General features: G+C 42.5%; 1 protein-coding gene across 1 annotated transcript in view; it reads left to right on the plus strand.

Annotated features, from left to right (window-relative positions):
• Positions 1 to 25,748, plus strand: part of LOC108413804 (F-box DNA helicase 1-like) — a 45,497-nt gene that overhangs the window by 15,776 nt on the left and 3,973 nt on the right. The window contains exons 4-15 of the mRNA XM_037537285.1: positions 525 to 622; positions 890 to 1,058; positions 2,910 to 3,129; positions 6,977 to 7,064; positions 8,912 to 8,998; positions 10,838 to 10,974; positions 12,353 to 12,449; positions 13,177 to 13,340; positions 20,344 to 20,428; positions 21,521 to 21,709; positions 23,336 to 23,455; positions 24,290 to 24,393. Of these exons, the coding sequence (XP_037393182.1) occupies positions 525 to 622; positions 890 to 1,058; positions 2,910 to 3,129; positions 6,977 to 7,064; positions 8,912 to 8,998; positions 10,838 to 10,974; positions 12,353 to 12,449; positions 13,177 to 13,340; positions 20,344 to 20,428; positions 21,521 to 21,709; positions 23,336 to 23,455; positions 24,290 to 24,393 (1,558 nt within the window). The remainder of the gene's footprint in view (positions 1 to 524; positions 623 to 889; positions 1,059 to 2,909; positions 3,130 to 6,976; positions 7,065 to 8,911; positions 8,999 to 10,837; positions 10,975 to 12,352; positions 12,450 to 13,176; positions 13,341 to 20,343; positions 20,429 to 21,520; positions 21,710 to 23,335; positions 23,456 to 24,289; positions 24,394 to 25,748) is intronic.

Consider the following 25,748-nt stretch of genomic DNA (forward strand, 5'->3'; position numbering starts at 1 on the left):
TATAACATCTTATAAATGTGTTTAAAGATGTTTACAAACGTGACATTCATAGAAAGTGTTAACGCCTTCTTTTGAAAATGCTTCTGTAGGGCACCAAAAAAGGTTCTTTTACTGTTACCTGCTTGATGTCGTTCCAACAGCAGAACCCTTTTTTGTGCTATATAGAACCATGTACAACATATTTTCCATCGATCTGAAAAGCCATTAAACCACGCAAAGAACCCTGTGAATATTCAGATGGCTCTTTGGGTGTTGGATGGTTCTATATAGGACCCTTTGCTTTCCTAAAGAACCCTCGAAGAAACATCTTTTTTAAAAGTGTACCTTTTCACAATGTCGGTCCAAATCCCCAGAGAAGTCGGCGGTGTTTCTTCACATTGTTTGTTTCTGCTCTGTTTAGTAGTATTAAATGGTATTTCTAGATGCAGTGAAGAACTATGTTTACTGATGGTTTTCCAAACTATTACTCTGTGTGTGTGTGTGTGTGTGTGTGTGTGTGTGTGTGTGTGTGTGTGTGTCTTTAGTACTGGAGAAAAGCAGCTCCAGATGACTCAAGAGCAGCAATGTATTATTAACCACAACATGCAGCCGAGTCATGTGGTCAAAGTTGAAGCTTTTGCAGGTATAGTACATACCAAATGATTCAGAACACTTACTGAATAACTGATAGACGATACAGAATGATTCATAACTCTTAAATGCACAGCAGTTGACAATCATTTCTAGTAGGTACTGTATTGTACATTCTGAGTGATTTGTATTAGTTGGTGAACAGATTAATAACTGAATATAGGTTTTAGTTTTGGGGGGGTTGAATAATCTTATTGCAGTAGTTTGACTGCTAGAGTTTGTGTTCGGTGCTAAAATGAGCATCACATGTTTGTTTCAGGCACAGGTAAGACAAACATGCTGATCAGGTTTTCCCAACAGAGACCAAATCTTCGCCTTCTGTACGTTACCTTCAACAAAGCTATAGCGACCAAGGCGAGACGCTGGTTTCCCAAAAATGTGGAATGCAGGACGGTCCACTCCTTGGCCTACGACGCTGTGGGGAAAAGGTGAAATACGACACCCTCATGTATACAGACACGCATGCCTGCAGTTACGGAGAGGTGCAGATACGCACTCTTGAGCTCGAAGATGTAATTCTCATTGTAAATTATTTATTTAGTCATTGGAATTTCTGACACTTATTTAGGCTGTTCCATTTATGGGATCTGATTCTAGGAGACAGACTTGAGCGGAACTGGGCTTTTAACTCCTCAGTGATGTTTATGTTTATTACATACTAGTACAGGTCAAATAAAGTGTAAATAAAATAAATGAGTTAATGAAATCAATTTATTAGGCATGGAGAAATCAGTTGGGCTTTATCTAATGAAGAACAAGAGATGAAGTTTCAGTAGGCTTGACGCAGACAGCTCATAACAGTTATTTACAGTTGCAGAACACTGATTGTTTTTGATGAGTTAATTGGGTTTATGTAGTAATTTCAGGTCGTTGCTATGGTATCAGCTTGTTTTTAGGGTGGTTGTTGGGTATTGCTTGGTGGTTGTTAAGGTGTCACTAGGCTATTTCTACGGTATACCAGGTGGTTGCTAAGGTGTTGCTTGGCCATTGCCAAGGTATCCCAGGTGATTGTTGGTAAGGGTTGTAAACTGTATATGGTATTCCAGGTGGTTGCTAAGGTGGTTTTAGGCTCTTTATATGGAACACCAAGTATTTACTAAAGTATTGCTAAGCTATTTCTGTGGTATACAAGGTGGTTGTTAAGGTGTTGCTAGGCTATTGCTATGGTATACCAGGGGGTTACCACTTGGTGTTCCATAGAAAGCATCTAAAAACACTAAGTTGTTGCTAGGCTCTTTCTGTGGAATAACAGGTGGCTGCTAGGCTATTTCTAGGGTTACACTCACTGGCCACTTTATTAGGTACACCTTGAGAGTAAAAGGTAGGACCCCCTTTTGCTGTAGCCCATCTTCAAGGTTTGATGTGTTGTGCATTCAGAGGTGGTGTTCTGCATTCCTTGGTTGTAACAAATAGTTTTTTGAGTTCCTGTTGTCTTTCTATCATCTGGAACCAGTCTGCCCGTTCTCCTCTGACCTCTCACATCAACAAGGCATTTTTGTCCACACAACTGACCGCTCACTGGATATTTCCTCTTTTTCGGACCGTTCTCTGTAAACCCTAGAGATGGTTGAGCGTGAAAATCCCAGCAGATCAGCAGTTTCTGAAATACTCAGACCAGCCCGTCTGGCACCAACAACCACGACACGTTCAAAGCCCCTTAAATCCCCTTTCTTCCCCGTTCTGATGCTCGGTCTGCACTTCAGCAAGTCGTCTTGACCACCTCTACACGCCTAAATGCAGTGAGTTGTGGCCGTGTGATTGGCTGATTAGCTATTTGTGTTAATAAGCGACTGAACAGTGAGTGTATATGGAGTAGTTACTAAGATGTTGCTTGGCTATTTCCATGGTAACCCAGGTGGTTGTTAAGGTGTTGCTAGGCTCTTTCGATAGAATACCAGGTGGTTGCTAAGGTGTTGCTAGGCTATTGTGATGGAATCAGAAGTAATTGCTGAAATGCTGCTTTCAGCAAATGTTGAATACTAACTGTGTGGAAGTGGACTGACCCCCCTCCCCCCCCACTTTATTCCTAGGGGAAAAATGTGTTTAAACAAAGTCGAATTGGTTAAAAAAGCACAAGCAGCCTATTTGGGTTTAGGCTCCACATCAGGCAAGGTTTCATTATTTTATTCCAAACACAGTTAGGTTGAAGTTATAGTTGCAAAAAACAACTGTAGCTCCCTAACAAATATATGAAATATACTAACAAAGCAGATGTTTTCTGTCACTTTGCACAACAAAGTCATGCAAAGACACACAAATAATCTGTGCCTTTCTTACAGGTACACTGTGCTGAAGAAGGTCACGGAAAAAGTGAAGTTGTTCTTCTTGTCCAAGGTTTTGCCGGAGGGGAAGAAAGGCTACGTGAATGCGAAAGTGGTCAGCCAGACTATCGACACCTTCTGCCAATCCACAGACTCGCACATCAGCACCAAACACGTCCCACTCGAATACAAAAACACCAACGGCTTCATCCAAACTACCAAACCCCACGAGAAACGGGTAACACACACACACACACACACACACACACACACACACACACACACACACACACACACACACACACACACACACACACACAAACAAACGGAGAAATATGTATTATACATACAGCTGTATGCAAAATCTGAACTCCCCTGGTTACATTACATGTTTTGTAGATGTTCTCTACAGAAAATACACTTAAATTTAGGTTTTCAGCAAATATCAGTGCAGAATATCAATTTATTTGCAATTTGCTATTTGAGCTCAACATTTAGGGGAAAAACACAAACTCAAAAATGGAGATACATGGTTTTTATTGGGCAGCGACAAATATATATAATATTTAATTTCAACACAGTAGTCCTTTACATATTGTAAAAAGTTCATGATGAATGGCCAATAGGAATACTCTTGACTTACACTGAAAGGTAACTGTTTTTCCCTTCTCCTATATTGGAGAGACTTGTTTTCCATTGGACAGCAATGATATATACACTATATTGCCAAAAGTATTGGGACACCCACAGAAGCTTTTAGGAAGTTCTTCCACACCAAACCCACCCAGTCATGACTTTATGGAGCTGCTTTGTGCTCTGGGACTCAGTCAAGCTGGAACAGAAAAGGTTCTTCCACAAACTGTTCCCACAAAGTAGGAAGCTTTAAGACTCCCTTCCACTAAAACTAAGGGTTCTAGACCAACCCCTGAAAACAGCCCCATATCATCATCCCTCCTCCACCAAACTTTACAGCTGGCACAGTGCAGTCAGTCAGGTAACGTTCTCCTGGCATTCGCCAAACCCAGACTCGTCCATCAGACTGACAGATGGAGAGGCTGATTCACTCCACAGAACACGTCCAGAGTCCAGCGGCGGCGCTTTACAGCCCTCCAGACGACACTTGGCTTTGTGCTTGGTGATGTAAGGCTTGAATGCAGCTGCTCTGCCATGGGATCCCTGCCATGAAGCTCCCGGCGCAGTGTCTGTGCTGATGTTGATGCCTGAGGAGGTTTGAACTCCTCAGAACTCGGAGACCCGCTCTGTAACTTTACGTGGTCTGACACTTCGTGGCCGAGCTAGGTGATTGATTTTATACACCTGTGGCCGTGAGACTGAATGACACAACCTGAATTCAAAGATTAAGAGGTGTGTCCCAGTGTTTTTGTCCATATAGTGTATGTTTGGCGTCTTTGGTGAATCTGGGTTTAATTCTCTGTGAATTTAGCTGGGCAGCCTTCTCTTGTCAGGTTTTTAGCTGTGCCTTATTCTTCCCATTTTGTTATAACGGATTATAATATATGGGATGGGAGGGTGTGGGGGGGTGAATGCATGTGCGTTCACAACTTTTTAGTTATTTATTTTTAAAAACAAGATATTTTTTGTCATTCCACTTCAGCAGTTTACACTAATTAATGTCCATTACATTAAACTTAAATAAAGATCAGTTTAATTTCAGGTTGTAATGCAACAAAACAAGAACACAAATGTGGGTGAATACTTTACAAGGCACACTGGCTTCTCCTTTTCTTGGCTGAGATGTCTTTATTATCAATTTATTGAATTTTACTCTCGAACTACATCGCCACTAAAGATATAAACGGAGGTTTTTCAGAGACTCCAAACAGAGAGATATGAGAAAACGAGACGAGACAGAAAACAAGACGCCAAAAAAAATCCACAAATTGTATTTTCTCCATTATAAAATTATGATAACCAACGCAGAATCTTAGTTTAATGTTGTTTCAATGAATTTTCTTCATAACAAGCATTTAAAAAAAACGCTAAAAGTATGCTAATGTCTCAGTAGCTAGTGAGCTAATTTCCCATTCCACCTTAAATAGTCTTGCAGTATTGATGCCTTTCATTGCAACTGACCTGCTGCACCATTTAAGGTGGAACGGGAAAATGAGGAACTTTTCCCTTCTCTGCTGTTACTAAAGACGAGCCTGGTCGCCTACAGAGCAGCACTAGTAGGGGTCAGTCGTGGGCTGGAGGTTAGGGAACTGGCCCTGTGACCGGAAGGTCGCTGGTTCAATCCCCAGGGCCGATAGCACATGACTGAGGTGTCCTCAAGCAAGACAACTGCTCCCCAGGCGCCGTGGATAGGGCTGCCCATTGCTCCAGGCAAGTGTGCTCACCGCCCCCTAGTGTGTGTGTGTTCACTAGTGTGTATGTGGTGTTTCACTTCATGGATGGGTTAAATGCAGAGGTGGAATTTCCCCGTTTGTGGGATTATTAAAGTATAACTTAGTAGCCTAATGAAGCAAATTATTATTTTTATTTGAGGGTCTTACATTTCGTAAGGCAAGATTTCAACCACTACCCTTATAACTCTGTTCTGAGGGGTTAAAGTGACACTTGAAAACAAGCGATAGGGGTAAAAATAAGAAATGGGATCGGGCCTTAATCAGAACGGGAGAACAATAGCACTGGGTCAAAAACACAGAAGAGCAAAAATGAGTCCAAAAAGGCGTCAGGCTAAAACTGGAAATGAGCAAACAAGCAGAAAAACACACCAGGAAGTCTAACTCAAAAATAAAGGCTCGGTAACAGTCAATACAACAGGCGTCAGCAATCAATAATCGGGTGAAAAGAGCATTGATGGACGGAACGCTGAGAGTTCGTGGTCATGTGTTTCCCAGTGGATTCTGGGAGTTGGAGTCTCTGCTACACCAATGACGATGACAAAAAGTTAGCTTTACTTTAGATTTTACTCCACCTCATGTCCAGTAATACCCTTACCCATGAAAAAGTCACTGTGTCCCGCACAGCCTCACTTTAGCGAAGGTTGCATGTGTGACATATCTCAATATTGTGCAGTCCAACTGTCAATGCACACAAGCAGGGGTCACAATATAAGCAGAAAACATAAGAGCTATATCCATAGGCAAATTCCAAAAAGCCAGGCAGGTAACATGGGAACACAGGGAAAAACTAACACAAAGAAAATAGGCCCAGAGCTCGGGTCATCAATACAGAAACTTTGTAAAAAACTAAGCCAAACAAAAGACTTTATAAAGGAGAAAAATTAGTCATGCAATCACATGCAGGCCTGTGCAAGGCTACGTTTACACAGGAAGGAAAAAGCGGGTTTGCTCACCAAATCTTTGGCTGTTCACAGTGTCTTTTATATGTGGTCTGTATGCGACAGACTGAACAGATCCGATCCTCAACTGAGCCGCATGCGCCAAAGAACAGAGCGTCACGCTGCGTCACGGCTCATCCAGAGGTAAACAATCACACCTGCCAACGAACGCCAGTCGCTCCAGGAGGATCAGCTTCGTCTTCACCAGCATCACAGGAGCATCATGAAGCTTCACTGGCTGACAGCTGGGCTCATCGCCCAGAATGTGCTGGAGCCGTGAAAAGGGTGCGGTCACTTCTTCGGTTCACGTCCTCGGATTCTTTAAACACTGCTTTCAGACTTTTAGCTGTTCTTTGACGCTGTGGCCTCGTTCTCCGTTCATTTCTTTCGAAATCTCTTGATCGTGGAGGGGTTTTGATAATTGCCTTCTACTTCTGCACTGCCGCAGATCCGATACGTATCGGATTTCAGTTCCACATATGAAAGTGTCTGAAATCAGAACTGAACGTCAGATTATGTGTTTATATATTCACACTGTCACACAGACACACATCTGTGGCCCATATTAAGAAGATCGGATTTGAGCCACTTTTACCTGCTGAACAACACCCAAGTGCAGTCTCCTCAGTGGGAGGAGACATGACACTGTCATTGTTTATTGCTTTATCTTTATGACTTTTGGTGCTTTAGGTTAGATGCTCTACTGGTTTTACTGCAAATTCAGGTCATTTATATTATAAAAGTACACAAAACTAGGGGTATTTTGTGTTTCCCCCACCAGGAATTTGTCAAGATAGCAAAAGATGTTTGGAGCAAAATGATCAAGGAGGAGCCACGTGAACATCATGCTTACTGCATCACACATGATGGTAAACACACACACCTTTGCACACATCCATAATATGCTCCACCACCACTGTCCCACCATCCTCTGCTTCCTGTAGTGTGTATGGCCACAACTGAGAACACTCCACTTTCTTCTTCAGCTCTCTGCCTTGGCTCCCTCTCTGGCTTCAGGCATCATTACTGGTCAAAACCTTACCTTTGGGATGAGTTGGAGTGGCATTTGTAATCAAGAGCTAATCAGTCAACATCAGTACTAGAGCTGGGGGGCATCAAATTCTTTCAAAATCTTCCAACCGTAGTGCCGTCTCATCCTGCGTTATTTTAAAAACAATTGAACAAAAAGTGCAGTTTGCTTACACGGTCACTGGTAAATTCAGTGCAGCATTAGCTTAGCTAGCTTTGTCACAGCTGTGCTAACCACAGAGCATGTTCAATTCTGGCTAAATAAAGTACTGACACAAGTTTAGATGGTAATCTGAGAGAGTGAAGTCGAACATGTTTGATGGCAAGTGTAGCTGTTGGCAATTGCTGAGCCACTGTCCTGCATAGTTTTTCTTGGGTATTTCCCGATCTTAATTTAGCAGCACGCGAGATGTAAAAAGAAACCATAACTAGCACCATACAACCGGTGGAAAAGAATCCTTTAAAGTTGACAACATCTGTGATGGGATGTGTTTCCATCTCTGGGTTTGACTGTTTTCAAGCAAATTTTACGGACTGGTCCATCCAGCCCAAATACAATGTGTACGCGCGGAATGTGTTTTATTAGGCCATTTTCTAGATAGATGTAAAACAAAGTTATTACATCATCATTTTGAAATACTGTTCTTTTTAAATACATTTTAAATAACGTATTACCTTTATATCCTGATCTTGCGCTTCACAGCAGTATTACGACATCTAGTTAAAGACTTCCCAGAAGAGTAGAAGCTTTACTTTTTTAGGTTACAATGACACTATTTGGAGTGGTCCTTGATTAATGATTAATAAACTCTTAACAGATTATCTGCAACACATCAACAACATATCAGTGAAGTAGCAACAGTGAAGCATCTGAATACACTGAAGTAAATAACTTGTAGATGTTCTGTTGATAAATTACTTATATTAAGTAAGTATGTGTTGTTTATATGTTACTTCCATTACGCAAAACCTAACCTTGGCACCCTGGCCTTAATCCTAACCTTAACCTCAACACAAAATCTAATCCTAACCTCACCCTGGCCCTAATCCTAACACTAACCTCAACCTAAAACCTAATCCTAACCCTCACCCTGGCCCTAATCCTAACTCTAACCTCAACCCTAATCCTAACCTCACCCTGGCCCTAATCCTAACTCTAACCTCAACCCTAATCCTAACCTCACCCTGGCCCTAATCCTAACCCTAACCTTTACCTTAACCCAAAACGTAATCCTGACCTTCACCCTGGCTCTAATCCTCACCTTAATCTTAACCTCAACCCAAAACCTAATCCTTACCCTCACCCTGGCCCTAATCCTAATTTTAACCTCAACCCAAAACCTAATTGCAATCCTCATTTGTTGTTAGTTACTGAAAGTCTCTTGAGAGTTTCTTTCATCTAAAAGGACACAACAGTGTCATTGAGGATGATGCAGCAAAGGGGGACAAAGACACTATCAATACCCTTCGTTACAGATAAAACAGTGGATGAGCAGGTGTCTACAACATTTTGAACATATCTCGTAAAACCTTAAAAGCTGTTGGTGAACTTATTCAGCATTAGAAGGGGACGCTTTTAACGATTATGGCAAACATTTTTTGCCGTTCACACTTCTTTAATCAATACTTTTTTATTGTAAGACATATTTACTAAAGCATGATGCTACTGTTTCAATTGTGTCTCCAGGCTACCTTAAACTGTGGCAGCTCCAGAAGCCCATTTTGAAAGAGTATGATATCATCATGATTGATGAAGCTCAGGACTGTTCTCCAGGTACTAAACAACTCACTTGAACATAATGATTCACTTCATAACTCAGTGTACTGGACAACTCCTTGCAGGTCTGTACCGTCTGAGGTTTTGCTTATCAGCACATTTTTATTTAGTTACACTTACTACCTCAATCCTGTCTCCCCGTTCTATTTGTTGACTGGGGGTTAGGAGTTAGAACATGAATCTGAAGATCTGAAGAGAGTTGGTCCTTGGCTTGGGGCATCCCTCAATTATGGTGAAACTAAGAAACATGGACCCAGCAGATACTGATCAGCTTGGTTCTGCCCTAATGAGCCTGGGTGCTGTTGTGTAAGATGCCCAGATCTGCACCACAGCAATTGAGAAAAACTAACATGTCTGCAGGTACAGGGACATCTGGAAAGAAGATGTTCCTGGAATAACCAACAGCACTATCTGCAGGCATTTATTGACTCAAAAGTCATTGACTTCAGGCTTTCCAGACAACTGAATCTCTTTCAGTAGCCTTGATGGCCTATTAAACATCATGACCTTGGATAACCGATTGCTGGCTACTGGTCGGGGTCCAAAAGCAACTTAGTGTAAAGATAAAAAAACTAGTAGAGGCCGCCTGAGTGGCATACTTATCCATAGAATAAGAGATTAATTCAGAGTTAGATTAGCTTTCCATAGTCACTGGTTTGACTTCTGCAGGTGGAAAAGTATTTACAGCATTCTGGGATTGTCATGTCCACACAGTCTCGTCCATATCTGGAAAGAGGATGAGTGGAAGACCACATTCAGTATCCCCACTGGCCAATATGAGGACCCAATCTTGCCCTTAAGATCGGATAGTCCAGCTGTAAATTATATCCTGAGATGGATGCTTATTCACTTCGTCGTCCATTCTTGGGTTATATTGGACCCTTCAAGGTGCAGCAAAAGAGTAATCCAGTGTACTACTGACACCTAATGCCCTGCAATCTGTGTGTTCAATCTAGCCTGCATATGTCTTTAAGACTATTACAGGATTCAGTCAGGGATTGAACCTGTTGTCTTCAGTTATCTCAGCCTCTACACTCTCAGAACAAAAGGTACTAGACTGTCTCTGGGTCAGTGCCCCTCGTGTCACTAGGTTTGGGACCGTCAAGGGTCCATCTCAGTACCTTCAGTCAGGGAACATAACTGAACCATAATCCACTGAAATGATCTGTTCTAAGGTGCACTGACTCCACACGCCCCGCCTCGCCTCCAGGCTTTTATTCTACTGCTCTGTTTTAAAACATTTGGTTATGAAAAGTATGTATTTGTACCTCTGGGAAAACACAGTTAAACCCTAAAGTACCTGTTCAGGGAATATTTACGTTGAATGAAAAATGTACCTGTACAGGACCTTTATTTCTCACAGTGTAGGTCTTCCCCAATCCTGAGCAGCCTTTGGAGAAAAAACAGCCAAAATGTAATGTCACCAGCTGGACTACCACTGGGTGCAGGGCAGACTCCAGTGCCTGATGTATTGAGAATAGTATGACCAATCAGGATCATCTTGGGTCCTTTGCTCGAGTCATCTTAGACTGCTCCTTGAACAGGGAATTTTTAGGCAGCATGCTGAAGGAATATCAGGAGCTGCTCTCACGAGGGGCATTCAAAGCATAATGCAGGGATCCCTAGTTGCCCACACAGGGCAATACAGACTGTGTTTTTATGTCTTAGTATTTGTTGTTCATGCCATTTGTGTTTGTCCTTATTTTAGGACTGGCTTTTACCTGAGGTCCCTGTTCGGTCTTCATTTACTTACATTTTGAGTTTGATCTCCAAGCTCAGTTGAGACTGTAATAACTCAGACTGTTTGTGTTCTGTGTTTCTGTGTGCTTGTGGTAGTTATCATGGACATTTGGCTTTCTCAGCCTTGTGCAAAGATCTTCGTTGGAGATGCTCACCAGCAGATCTATGCTTTCAAAGGAGCTGTCAATGCCATGCACACAATACCGCACACACACCTTTACTACCTAACACAGGTAAAACACACACATGTACAGCACTGTGCAAATGAATGGAACTTGTCTTCTGCTTGATCTCTCAAAGTTGAAAGCTTTGAGCGCTGTTTATGAGATGGAGACAGTAATGATCATCTAGCAGGTCTCACTTAATCCAAAACTCCAGTTTTGGAAACACCTGTTGGTTCACTTATCTAATCTCCTCAGGAGTATCTTCTGAGAAATGAAACGTTCAAAGCATGATCAAAAAGTTTAGAGACTGCATCTATGACAATTACAAAAACATTAATTAATCATCTAAACTGCTTATCCTCCTGGGTCATAGGGGGTGCTGGAGCCTATCCTAGTGCTCTTGGGTGGAAGGCAAAACCCATACCTGATTTAAATTTGGCCACCATCCCCTTCAAAGTAGTCCCACTTTGTGCACTGATACACTGCTCCCAGCGCTCCCGCCATGCTTGTAACATTCCCTGGAAGTCCCATTCTGTACCTTGCACTGGATCTCCCCATTAAAGTGTGTTAAAGTGGCGACCCTTCAGCTTGAAGAAGGGAAGAAGTTGCAGAGAGCCAAATCAGGCAAGTAGTAGTGGGTGGAATAGCGATGATTGTGTTATGTCCAAAAAATGTGCATGTTTTCAACGCACTTGAGCAAGAGCATTGTCATGATGATGCACCACCATTTGTTTGCAATGAATGTTCTCCCTGATACACCAGAACAGTCCAATAGAGCTCTCAATTGACAGTCTGAACATGCGAATAAATTTATGGTGCACAACGCTGTGAATGTAGATGAAAACTACAAGCATGCTCTTAGTTGCTCATCTGACCTGACTCGCCTTCTTCCGTCTTGGAGACTGTGCTCTTCCACTGGAAAAAACTGCGGTTTGGTCTCTGGGTCATATCTGTAGACCCAACTCTCGTCACCAGTGTTGATCCTGGACATGAAGGTTGGGTCATCCCAGGTCTGTTGACAGGGATCCTCACAGACTTCAACACAGGGCTGTTTCTGCTTGGGAGTCAGTCATTCTCTAGATTTTGGCCCTCTTGAAATTCAAATGTCACTCAAAACACCTCAAGCGGCTCATTGCTTCTTTGCCATAGGATTTTATGTGTGCTGTCTGCTAAAGTTTGAGGTGCCTGGTGAAATCTCAAATGCTGACCTGTAAGTGGTCACAAAAACTCCTGTCACGCAGGTCCCAATGTTGATCGCATGACGTAATGTGAAATGCTGACTCATGAAATTTCAGTCTCTGACCTTTTTGATTGCGTCTTGAAATGGCTGTTTTGACTAGAATTGAACAAAATAAATGAAGGACCTCTGGCTGTTGTATAGTATGTTTTTGTATACTATAGTTCATAAGTACATGTACACACAAGCCGTCTTAATATGTGTGTCTAGAGTTTCAGGTTTGGCTCTGAGATTGCTTACGCTGGAACTGTGGTCTTGGACGCATGCAAAAAAGTAAAGAGGAGCTTATTGGGAGCAAAACAAGACGGTGAGAGATGAATATCAACAAAGTCATCCAGCCAGTCATTTATTCATATGCAATGATTCACAATGTATGTGTGTTTGTACATATGTACACTATATGGCCAAGCAATTTGGACACCTGACCTTCATAATATTGTTAGACATCCCATTCCAAAACCACAGGCATTAATAAGGAGTTGCACCCCATGTGACAAAAACAGCTTCCACTCCCATTAAGACCTAGCTTGGAATCAATGTCCTTCAGCATTTAAAGTCAGAAACCCATTTCATGGGATGTGGCTTCCAGAGATAATTTGCAACTCGGTAGTGAGAGATGCAGCAGAGAATAGACGATTTTTATGTGTTACAAAGCTACACTCGGCGGCCCGCTGTGTGTTTATGTGCTCTCCTGCTACGAGGCAGAGCTGTTGTTGTTGCTACTAGACTCTCCCATTTCATGCTAATAGCACTTACAGTTGTCTGGGGCAGATCTAGCAGGACAGAAATTTCACAAACTGACTTGTAGCAAAGGTGGCATCCTATGACACTGCCAGTATTTCTCTATCGAGATTGTGTGACTATGTGCTTTGTTATATACACATGTCAGTAATTAGTGTGCCTGGAGCACCTGAACTTATAATAAAGAGACGTGTCCACATACTTTTGGCCATATAGTGTGTGTGTGTGTGTGTGTGTGTGTGTGTGTGTGTGTGTGTGTGTGTGTGTGCGCTCATGTATGTGTTTGTATATAGGCAGTGTGTGTGGTGATGACAGTGAGGTGGTGGACAGCCTAAGGTCAGGATCGGGGAAGGGAGACGGAAGAATCGCTGTTTTGTGTCGTAAGAATGTCACTGTGTTCAGCGAAGCAGCTCGGCTTGTCCAATCAAACCCAGAGTGCAGAATTTACTTCATTGGGGTGAGTGTGTGTTTCTACGGACATTGTTCTGAATCCACATCGTTAGGTAGAGTGTGTCAGCATGCATGTTGCTTACCTCTATTTCGGGGGATCAAATGTCTCACTAATGACAGAACATCAAGCATTTTTTCCATAAGGCAGTTATTTCCGAATATTTTTCAAGCTCAGACATTAAACCTCCTGCTGCCTCATGATGCATAGGACGTTTCGCCTGTCATTTACAGACTCTAAGATACAATATGCTAATAGTAGATTAATGCCCATAATAGTATTGGTAACTATAAGATTAATGATAAGTATCAAGACAGCTTTTTTAAATTACAGTGGAATGCAAAACAGGTTCTAGATATTAACAGAGTAAGTGTGTGGTACACACAGTATCTCTATTGTGTTAATATTGTGGGTAAAATGTTGTTAATATTTAACTATTGAGTTAATTTAGGTATTTATCCCATAAAGGACATAAAATATCATAAATATTTGGAATATCAAGGTGGCAAGTATGAAATTTCTCTGCACTGTCACACGATTAAGCAGGAAAGTAAATCAGAATCACCTCCATGTAGCAGATACAAAACAACGCACATAGATTCTGAAGTAAACGGTAAGAATCAGTAAAAGCACAGCGAGTCATTTCTTACTTGTACAGCTTGGATTCTGTTTTGTTTTTATAGGTAATAAGCAGCAACATGCTAGGGGTTGCACAGAGTTGTCAACTAATATATCCACTAGTGGGCGCTGTGGGCAGAAGTTGACCAGTTGTGGACGGTGCCTGAAACACCGCGGCAGTAAAAACTGCAGTGAAGAGGCAAGAAGGGACACCAGAAATCATTTTTTTGCTAAACACAAAGACCAAAGGACTTTATTAGTGTGGAAGTACTATACAAGATTAAACCAATTCCTCTGCAAACTGAGTAGATTTACATTTTCAAGCAATTTTCTGCTACTTAACTCAGATAAAACAGAGCTCCTGCTTCTTGGTTCAATATTAGCCAGAAACAAACTGTCTAACTCAACACTAAACAATCTCTCAGTTTCATCGCGCTCATCTGTTAAAAATCTTGGTGTCATGATAGACGCTGATCTGTCCTTCAATGCACATATAACTAATATCACTAGAACAGCCGTCCTGCATCTCCACAATATCACTAAATTAAGAAATGCATGATCTCTACAGGATGCAGAAAAGCTAGTTCATGCATTTATCACTTCAAGGCTGGATCACTGTAATGTCCTGCGGTCTGGATGTCCCAGCAAAAGCCTCAACAAGCTTCAGCTGGTCCAGAACGCTGCAGCCAGAGTCCTCACAAGAACTAGGAAGTTTGACCATATTAGTCCAGTTTTATCAGCCCTGCACTGGTTACCAGTTAAACTTCACATTGATTATAAAATTCTATTACTGACCTATAAAGCTCTAAACGGACTCGCCCCTCAGTACCTGAGTGAGCTCCTCTCCTACTATGAACCATCACGCCTACTTAGATCACAAGGTGCTGCTCACTACTGGTACCTAGAATAAATAAAGCTCCATCAGGGGGCGGAGCTTCTCATACAAAGCCCCCCAGCTCTGGAATAATCTTCCTGTTAATGTTCGGGACTCAGACTCAGCCTCAGTCTTTAAGTCTAGGCTAAAAACTTGTACATTCAAGCATTTGGTGATTAGTCTTCCCTGTCAGGTCTGGACCTGCTGGAGTCTACACTGCTCTGTTTTACTGTAATCTGTGGTCAGCCACTCTTTACAGAACTGACTCTGTTTTTCTTCTCCTTTCTCTGCCGAGCTGATCAGCTGCCCATCCTGTGCGTCTGATGCTGTTGCCTCTACTGCCTTGATTGGTGCCGCTGCTCACCAGCCTTCTGGACCGGTTTGACCACCACTGAGCTTCTTGCTGTACAGCGCTGTGCAGTCCTCACCCTCAGATCTTCTCTTTCTTTTCCCACTTTACTATAAAACTTCATACTAATAATGTTTGCTGTCCGGTGTCGACCAGAGGAGGACGGGTTCCCCTTCTGAGTCTTGGTTCCTCTCAAGGTTTCTTCCTCTTTTAGGGAGTTTTTCCTTGCCACCGTCGCCGCTGGCGACGCTCATGGGGGCTCGGACCCGGATTTTCTTTCTTCTTTTCTCTTCTCTCTGTAATACTGATTGTTCTGTAAAGCTGCTTTGTGACAAAACCTGTTGTAAAAAGCGCTATATAAATAAATTTTGCTTGCTTGCTTACATTTTACAACATTTGGCAGATGCTCTTATCAGAGGGACTGAGACTTTTGCTGGAACATCCAGGCAGCAGTACATTACAGTGATCCAGCCTTGAAGTAATAAAAGCATGAACTAGCTTTTCTACTTCCTGTAGAGATCATGCATTTCTTAATTTAGCAATATTGCGCCTATTCTAGTAACATTCATTATATGTGCACTGAAGGACAGATCAGGATCTATCGTGACTATAAGGTGTTTTTTAATTATATACCTGATGCAACTGAGAAGCTATTACATTAGTGTTAAATTAGACAGTTCATTTCTAGCAAGTTTTGGAAGAAGAAGAACTTCTGTTTTATCCGAGTTAAGTAAGACATCCAGTCTTTTACGTCTTTTACACAGTCCTTAATCTTATTAAGTTTATCAGGTTTGGATGATGTACTGTGTCATCAGCATAGCAATGGAAATTAATGCCGTGTTTACTGATTATGATACCTAGTGGCAGCGTATACAGTATCTCACAAAAGTGAGTGCACCCCTCACATTTCTGTAAATCTTTTGATGGGACGTCACTGTAGAACTGAAACTCTGATATAAGTTAAAGTGGTCAGTGTGCAGCTTGTACAGCAGAGCAGATTTACTGTCCTCTGAAAAGATCAACACACAGACATTAATGTCTAAACAGCTGGCAGCACAAGTGAGTCCACCTCACAGTGGACGTGTCCAGATTGTGCCCAGTTGTGTCGTCGTCCCTCCCTGGTGTCGTGTGACTCGTTAGAGTTACAGGGTTCCAGGTGTGAACGGGGAGCAGGGCTGTTAAATTTGGTGTTTTGAGTACGATTCACTCACACTGACCACTGGATATTCAATATGGCACCTCGTGGCAAAGAATCTCTGAGGATGTGAGGAATAGAATTGCTGCTCTCCACAAAGACGCCTGGGCTATAAGAAGACTTAACACCCTGAAACTGAGCTACAGCACGGTGGCCAAGGTCATACAGCAGTTTTCCAGGACAGGTTCCACTCGGAACAGGCCTCGCCAGGGTAGACCATAGAAGTTGAAGTGGTGAAGAGTACAGAGACAACTGTCTCTTGGTCTCTTGCCTGCAGTCAAGCATGGTGGTGGTAGTATCATGGTCTGGAGCTGCATGAGTTCTGCCGGCACTGTGGAGCTGTGGTTCATTGAGGGAAACATGAATTCCAACATGGCCTGTGACGTTCTGAAGCAGAGCATGATCCCCTCCCTTTGGAAACTGCACAGCATGGCAGTTTTCCAACATGATATTGACCCCAAACACACCTCCAAGATGACAACTGCCTTGCTGAAGGTAAAGGTGATGGACTGGCCAAGTATCTCCAGACCTAAAACCAACTGAGCACCTGTGGGGCGTCCTCAAGCGGAAGGAGGGGGAGCGCAAGGCGTCTAATATCCACCAGCTCCGTGACGTCATCATGGAGGAGTGGAAGAGGATTCCAGTAGCAGCCTGTGCAGCTCTGGTGAATTCCATGCCCAAGAGGATTCAGGCAGTGCTAGTAATAGATAATAATGGTGGTCACACTAAATACTTTACTCACTTGTGCTGCCAGCTATTTAGACATTAATGTCTGTGTGTTGTTCTTTTCAGAAGACAGTAAATCTGCTCTGCTATACAAGCTGCACACTGACCACTTTAAGTTAGATCCAAGTTTCGTTTCTATAGTCCCATGAAAAGATATAAAATATTTGCAGAAATATGAGGGGTGTACTCACTTTTGAGATACTGTATAATGTGAATATTAAAGGGCCTAAAACAGAGCCTTGTGGAACACCATACTTTACTTTTGTACATACAGAGGATTTGCCATTTACAATCATAGTTATGTGTTGGTATAGGGTATAATGAATCTGGAGGCAAATGAAGAGGCAAAATACCCACATCACACAATGCTCTACTTTACTTGACTACTTACATATATTTAGAACAAGATAGAATTGATACTTAAATAATTGTTAGCCAAAGGTCTGATCTGCCATCTCTCCATGGGTAAGCAAAGGCCAAAATAAAAAAACAAAACAAAAACCAACACTAACTCCCAACCCAAATCCAATTTACCTAAACATCAACCAAAACAAAGAAAACAGTTAACTTCCCTGACTGCCTACCTTGCCTAAACACAGGAGAAAAAGGGAGTCTAGAATAGAATTTACACTGTGGAATTAGACCTCTGCATTTAACCCATCTGTGCAGTGAAACACCCACATACATGCACACTAGTGAACACACACACTAGGGGGCAGTGAGCACACTTGCCCAGAGCAGCAGGCAGCCCTATCCATGGCACCCAGGGAGGTGTCTTGCTCAAGGGCGCTTCAGTCATGGACCGTCAGCCAAGGGGATTGAACCAGCAACCTTCCGGTCACAGGGCTGGTTCCCTAACCTCCAGCCCACAACTGGCCCTACGACCCAAATGGCGCTTACCCCTTTCCAGCAGTGGTGAGATAAAAGAAACGATTCGATTCGCACCTTCAGGCGTTGCGTAGTTGCCTTTCTATAATCACTTTTCACAAGAGTTCTTCTTCTCCCCGTCGCCTTTACCTACGCAGCAACATTCACAGCTGTTCCCATATTTACACTCTAAACGAGGAATAACATCTCCACTACTCGAGGAAACAGATCAATGACTGTAAAGTCACACAGATCCCAAACACTCAATACCATGCAGTCAACTACTGAGCTGAAAGTCCTCGTGTACCACCAGTAGTGTTGCTTATATTTAGGAAGCTCCTCCCCTAGAATAAACGTTACTGGCCTGAGGGAATACAAGAGGTCTGAATATTTAAATATATTTACATATATTCCCACAAACAAAGCTAGTATAACTGCTGTCACTAGTCCTGACACGCTGCTTGGTCGGCTGATTTGTCTTTTCCAGGTGTCTCACGAATCCGATGAGAGAAACAAGTGGCCTCCAAAAGACAGTGGTTGTAATCCTTTGTCAGTAATATGCAACAACATTTACAGCATTTGGCTGACACTCTTATCCAGAGCGACTTACAGTTTGATCATTTTACACAGGGAGGCGAAGGTGGTGTTAGGAGTCTTGCCCAAGGACTCTTATTGGTATAGTGTAGGGCAGTTACCCAGGTGGGGGATTGAACCCCAGTCTACAGCGTAGAAAGCAGAGGTGTTACCCACTACACTAACCAACCACTCAACAAGTAATTAATAATGTAAAAACAAAGCAAGAGACTAGCAAAATAGTGGAAAACCAGGAAACACTCCCGCCAGCAACTTTGAAAAAGGGGAACTCAACAGTTCTCTGGTGAAAGGTGCTAAAATGTTGATCAATGCCTTCATCTTCTCTCGCATCGATCACTGTAACTCACTTTTCTATGGCCCTTCAGTTAAACTACTAAACCGTCTTCAGTACGTCCAGAACTCCGCAGCCAGGGTTCTGACCTCCATCAAGCGCTCGGCTCATATCACTCCTGTTCTTCCACAGCTGCATCGGCTTCCTTCTAGCGCTAGGATCAAGTACAAAATCCTTCTTCTTACCTTCAAGGCTTTCCATGGTCTGGCTCCGACATTCCTTTCTGCTCTCATTTCTTTATATCGTCCCTCTCGTGCTCTCCGATCTTCTAATGCTGGACTCCAGTTCCCTCAACAAGACTTTCTAATATGGGTGGCAGATCTTTCAGTGCTGCTGACCCCAAACTCTGGAATTCTCTACCTTCCACTACTCGGAATTGCTCTTCTCTGTCTTCCTTCAAATCCCTGCTAAAAACCTTCCTTTTTTCCTCTCTGTAGTCTTAATTTTTTTTTATGGTGTAAAGTGTCCTTGGGTTTGTGAAAGGCGCTACATAAATTGAACTTATTATTATTATTATTATTATTATTATTATTATTATTATTAAAGTTGTAGTGATGTAGACTAATCGCTGATGTCATGAAAATCAATCAACCTTTATTCAAACTCTGAGTCATTGAGAGAAAAATGACCACATAAAATAACAAAATTACAATATAGTAATTTAATAAAAGAGAAAATAAGGCTAAATAAAAAATATAATTAATCAAATAAATAAATAAATATACAATAGCTTGGCAACATTAATAATGTACACAATAATGAATAAAAACAACTAAAAACAAACCAAAAATCAATTTAAAACTTAACAAAAATCAGGTAAAACACTGTCAGGCTGACTGGACGTGGTTAGAGACTGTTCATGTGACTCCAGCGAGTGAATCTTTAGATATTCCTGTAATGAATTCCAGCTCACTGGTGCTCTGTAGCCGAAAGCAGATTTTCCCAGTTCAGTGAAAACCACAGGAGAAGGGAATACTTTGCAACAAGCGACTTTATAAAACTTCAGTAGAGGCTGATGTGACTTCAGAATGTACAGGAATATAGTGTTATGCCCGTCTCCAATGACGCATGCCTCTTCATTGCCTTATGGCCTTCAGGACACCGGAGATAACAACGTTCAGTGTCTGACTTTGAAGCTCTGTAGATCGGAAGAGAAACGGTAGAACAAAACGAAACGCCACAGGTCAGGAGAGCGTCACATGCCCTTTCCAACCTTTCCGACTTCAGCCTTCAGGAGCCAGGAGATATGGACCCTGTCTGTCTTGTTTGTGTCATAATCACATGATCAATGACGAGTTGACATCAAGCTTAAAGCGTCATCGCTGAGCAGTAAGGTCGACTATTCTGTGCAACCTCTAGTACCTGTAGAGGCAACTGTCCCAAAGTTTGGGAGCTACTGCCACAAGAAAAAATGCTGATATGGACTGTATGTGTGTGTCAATGTGCCGTCTATTACAGGGAGTTCAAAAGCTTAAGCTGAAAGACATTGAAGACATTTGGACTCTGAAATCAAGGGGACAATGGGAAAACTGGGATAGGAAAGGTATCGGTATCTGTTACACTCCGTTTCTATGTGTAAAGTATGCAAATTGGTTTTGTGGATTTGTTTTTTGTTGTTATAAATTTCCACTTTCTTCACTGTTCAAAGTTTGAAATTGTTCTTTAAAAGTTCAGAAAATGTTTTTAATAAATACATAAAATGATTCTAATGCCGTGCTAGTGCTGTGCCACTATATAGGTTTCCAATATTTAGTATGAAGTTGTACGATGAAATTAGCATATAGTACGAACAAAACGACGTTCTGACACGATTCACGTCCAGAATGACGTTCTGACACGATTTACGTCCAGAATGACGTTCTGACACGATTTACGTCCAGAATGACGTTCTGACACGATTTACATCCAGAATGACGTTCTAACGCGATTTTACGTCCAGAATGACGTTCTGACACGATTTACGTCCAGAATGACGTTCTGACACGATTTACGTCCAGAATGACGTTCTGACACGATTTACGTCCAGAATGACGTTCTGACACGATTTACATCCAGAATGACGTTCTAACGCGATTTTACGTCCAGAATGACGTTCTGACACGATTTACGTCCAGAATGACGTTCTGACACGATTCACGTCCAGAATGACGTTCTGACACGATTTACGTCCAGAATGACGTTCTAACACGATTTACGTCCAGAATAACGTTCTAACACGATTTACGTCCAGAATGACGGTCTGACACGATTTACGTCCAGAATGACGTTCTAACGCGATTTTACGTCCAGAATGACGTTCTGACACGATTTACGTCCAGAATGACGTTCTGACACGATTTACGTCCAGAATGACGTTCTAGTAAAATGATCATCTAGAATGCTTTATGTTTCCAAAATGTGATCTTGAGACAGTGTATGAATTTATTCACTTGCAATTCCCTAACAGTATCATATAAAGCATATACCAATATTCTGGTGTGCAGTTTATAATATGTAAATCTATATTTTGCAAGTTATTTTATAATTTATTTTTGACACTAAATCAACAAATATGAATGAAAATACTGTCAGTTTTTGCACAGCTGTTTGTCTGTTTTTGTTTTTAGGTGCGTTTTTGTTTTTTTCTCTTACACAGAATTCCGTAATCCCTTCATTCAGCACTTCAGCAGGCATGGAGGCTTTGTGGCGTTGCGACACTACATCAATGAGAGTGAGGATGAGGACCTGACCTATAAACTGACTGTGGTGGAGAAATACAGCACACAAATCCCTCATCTGGTCAGCCGCCTCATCGCCAGTGCAGCAAAAAAAGTCCAGCGAGCAGGTAAGTCCATGCACGCCCACCGAAGCTGCGTACATGCTGTACTGAATCATTGTCACTTTGTCCCTTATTCATCATAGCTGCATTGGAATGAGTGCAGATTTGACTGTTCTGAATAGCTTACTAACTACACTAGGTGGTAACCCTCCTAATTTCTGAGTTCAGGCGTTTCAGACACACTAATTGCTAACAGCTGGATAAAATTAAACTGTCTCCACAGACAATCACTGGCAGTTGAACGGGTTGCACTGATGAGCTTAGTGACTTTAAACACAATGTAGTTTGTCATTTGTTAATGTAGCTGCAGCAGTTGATGTCTGGTTAGCCTGCCATGCAGACCCAAGGGCTGTGAAGTTACACTGGTGTCAGTCTGCGAAGCAGCAGTGATGTTTGTTGAAGTTTGGCAGCATTTCGACTGAAAAGGAACCACAGGCTCCGTTCACATTATCAGGACTGTGTGGACACAAATCAGATTTTCTGCCCTGAAGGGACTCGGATCTGGTGTTTTCAGGACTGTGTGGACACAAATCTGATCTTTTCAAATCCGACCTGAGCCGCTTTCATACGTGGTCCTAGATGGGATACGTGTCCTTAATGTGGCCCTCAATTTAGAATTCATGCTTTTTTGCGTGACTGTGGGATTGCCTTTGCTGAGAAGGATACATGCGATGCTGCCTTCAGGTTTGGTTGAAATAGTGCAGCGTTCTCTTCTTCATCCTCGGTGGTCACTGGTTTAACAGGCTTACCCTTTATTAGTCCCACAACGAGGAAATTCTCCTCCCCATTTAACCCACCCATGCAGTGAAAAAACATATGCACACTGGCGAACACATGAGGGGGCAGTGAGCACACTTGCCTGGAGCCATGGGCAGCCCTATTCACAGCTATACTAGTGCAAATAGAATCCACAATCATAGTGAGGTCACAGGCAATGGTCAAATCCGGAATATGGCAATATAACACAGACACAACCAGGTGAACAGTCCAAAAAGGATTAGGCAAAAGGCAGGTCAACAAACAGGTCAGAACAGGAATAAACAATCAGGAATAACGTTCAGCAGCTCTGTGGAGAGGAGCAGTACCTCACAATGGATCCATTTACAAGCTAAACTAATTGCATGTCGTGGGCTGGAGGTCAGGGATCCAGCCTCGTGACCGGAAGGTCGCCGGTTTGATCCCCAGAGCCGACAGCACATGACTGAGGCGTCCTTGAGCAAGACACCTAACCCCCAACTGCTCCCTGGGTGCTGTGGATTGGGCTGCCCACCACTCCGGGTAAGTGTGCTCACTGCCCCCTAGTGTGTGTGTGTGCTCACTAGTGTGTATGTGGTGTTCCACTTCAAGGATGGGTTAAATGCAGAGGTGGAGTTTATAAAAGGATTCATAAGGTCAAATCATTGAGCACCATTTACTAACCATCTCATTTACTCTATACCTCCAGGAAATAACGGTATTAAGCCCAATAAGTACTACGGACCATTTTAGGCATGTTTTGAAAACAGATTTTTGGGTGGTGCCTTCATTTTTTCTTTGAGCGCTACAAAAACAACTGGCGCTGGACACGGCCATTTCATGCGTAGCTGGAACACGGCTTCTGTGTGAGTGATGGGCGGAAATGTTTTCCTGTAGATTTCATCCTGGGCACGGTGCACAAGTCAAAAGGCCTCGAGTTCCACACGGTCATCGTGGCAGACGACTTCAAAAGAGTGCCCAGAGCCACGTCCCCCCTGCAGGTCTCACTCCCAAGAGGTGCAGCTCTCTCTCTCTCTCTCTCTCTCTCTCTCTCTCTCTCTCTCTCTCTCTCTCTCTCTCTCACACTCTGTCTGCTGGGCAAGGAAAGACATGCTTAGCGTGGTGTTTATGTCTTTGACCTCAACACGATCGGATTCAGAATTATTTGTGAAAATGGTAAAAACAGACGGTAGTAAATTACACACCCATATTTTTTTTTACAATATTTACCCAGGATTTATTTATTTATTTATTTATTTATTCATTCATTCATTTTTTGGGGCAAAACATTTGAACATGCAGCGCAAACACAAACCATTTATCTGTTTCTGAAAAACACCATAAAACAACAGAAGAAACTCAAACATTGATGCAATAAAAAAAAAATTCCTTGTTTTTAAAAAAGTAGCTGTGAGCTATTTTGACAAACATTTGGATCCAGAATTTCCCTTCAAGCTCACAGCAATTTAATGGATTTTCTTAAATCCATTACCAGCACACCTGATAACTTAAGTATTGCTTATCCGAGCCATGTATTAGACAATTTTGACATTAATTTGACATTAATATCATCAGTTTATTTACAAAATGAGTCATTTGTTGGTTGAACAACCCTAGAGGTCATTTGCGTGTATTTACACTTACGGCATTTGGCTGACGCTCTTATCCAGAGCAACTTACAATTTGATCAATTTACACAGGCAGGCGCAAGTAGTGTTGGGAGTCTTGCCCAAGGACTCTTATTGGTATAGTGTAGGGTGCTTGTCCAAACAGGGGATTGAACCCCAGTCTCCAGCGTAGAAGGCAGAGGTGTTACCCACTACACTAACCAACCATCATGTATGTATGCAGATGTTCAGGAGGATGAGTGGAATTTGCTGTACATAGCTGTGACTCGAGCTAAGAGAAAGCTGTTCCTCAACAAAACCATCATCAGTATCCTGGAAATGAAAGGGGTGAGACAAGAATCGACTTATCTTTTGATCTTTCTATCTCAGACAGACCTAGTACCTTTACATAAGCGGAGTTTCTTTTGTTGTTGTTTTGACTGTGTATTCCAGCAATAACAAATGTGGACTGAAACAGTGTGAAGTCTCAGCTATAATAAGCTGATATGTATATTAAATGACTGTATGACTGTATGATGTATGGCATTTGCAGCCTGTGTGTACAAAGTCAGCCCAATTCAGGGGATCGTTAAGTCTTCTTCTTCTTCTTCTTCTTCTTCTTCTTCTTCTTCCTCTTCTTCTTCTTTCGGCTGCTCCCTTTAGGGGTCGCCACAGCGGATCATCTGCCTCCATCTTGCCCTATCCACTGCCTCCTCTACTTTCACACCAACCATCTCCATGTCCACCTTCACTACATCCATAAACCTTCTCTGAGGTCTACCTCTTCTCCTTCTACCCGGCAGCTCCATCTCCAACATTCTTTGCCCAATATATCCACTATTCCTCCTCAACACCATCTCAACCTGGCCTCTCTGGCTTTATCTCCAAACTGCTCCACCTTCACTGTCCCTCTGATCTGCTCATTTCTAATCTTGTCCATCCTGGTCACTCCCAACGAAAATCTCAGCATCTTCATCTCCGCCACCTCCAGCTCAGCCTCCTGTCTTTTAGACAGAGCCACAGTCTCCAAACCAATTCAGGGGATCGTTAAGTAATGTGACAAATTAACATAACTGACATATTTTAAAGAAACTTGTGCAACCAGTTTGATAAATTCTCTGACTCTTCAAATCTTGTGCTAACACTCAATTACCATGGGCTCCTCTAAGCACCTGGCTGAGGATCTGAAAACAAGCTAACTGATGCATACCAAGCAGAAAATGGCTATAGAAAGATATCCAAGCGCTTCAGGCGTGCAAGTTCCACTGATGGAAATGTCGCTAGGACATGGCAGTTTACAGGAACTGGAGTTTTTAAACCCTGTGTCCACTCACTGTCCACTCTATTAGACACTCCTACCTTGTAAGTCCACCTTGTAGATGTAAAGTCAGAGACGACAGCTCATCTGCTGCTGCACAGTTTGTGTTGGTCATCCTCTAGTCCTTCATCAGTGGTCACAGGACGCTGCCCACAGGACGCCACCCACAGGACGCTGTTGGCTGGATGTTTTTGGTTGGTGGACTGTTCTCAGTCCAGTAGCACTGCTGTGTCTGATCCACTCAGACCAGTGCAGCACACACTAACACACCACCACCACGTCAGTGTTACTGCAGGGCTGAGAATGATCCACCACCCAAACGGTACCTGCTCTGTGAGGGTCCATGGGGGTCCTGACCACTGAAGAACAGGGTAACAGAGTATCA

This window comes from Pygocentrus nattereri, chromosome 3 (genome assembly GCF_015220715.1).
Source record: "Pygocentrus nattereri isolate fPygNat1 chromosome 3, fPygNat1.pri, whole genome shotgun sequence".
In the NCBI taxonomy this organism is placed as follows: Eukaryota; Metazoa; Chordata; class Actinopteri; order Characiformes; family Serrasalmidae; genus Pygocentrus; species Pygocentrus nattereri.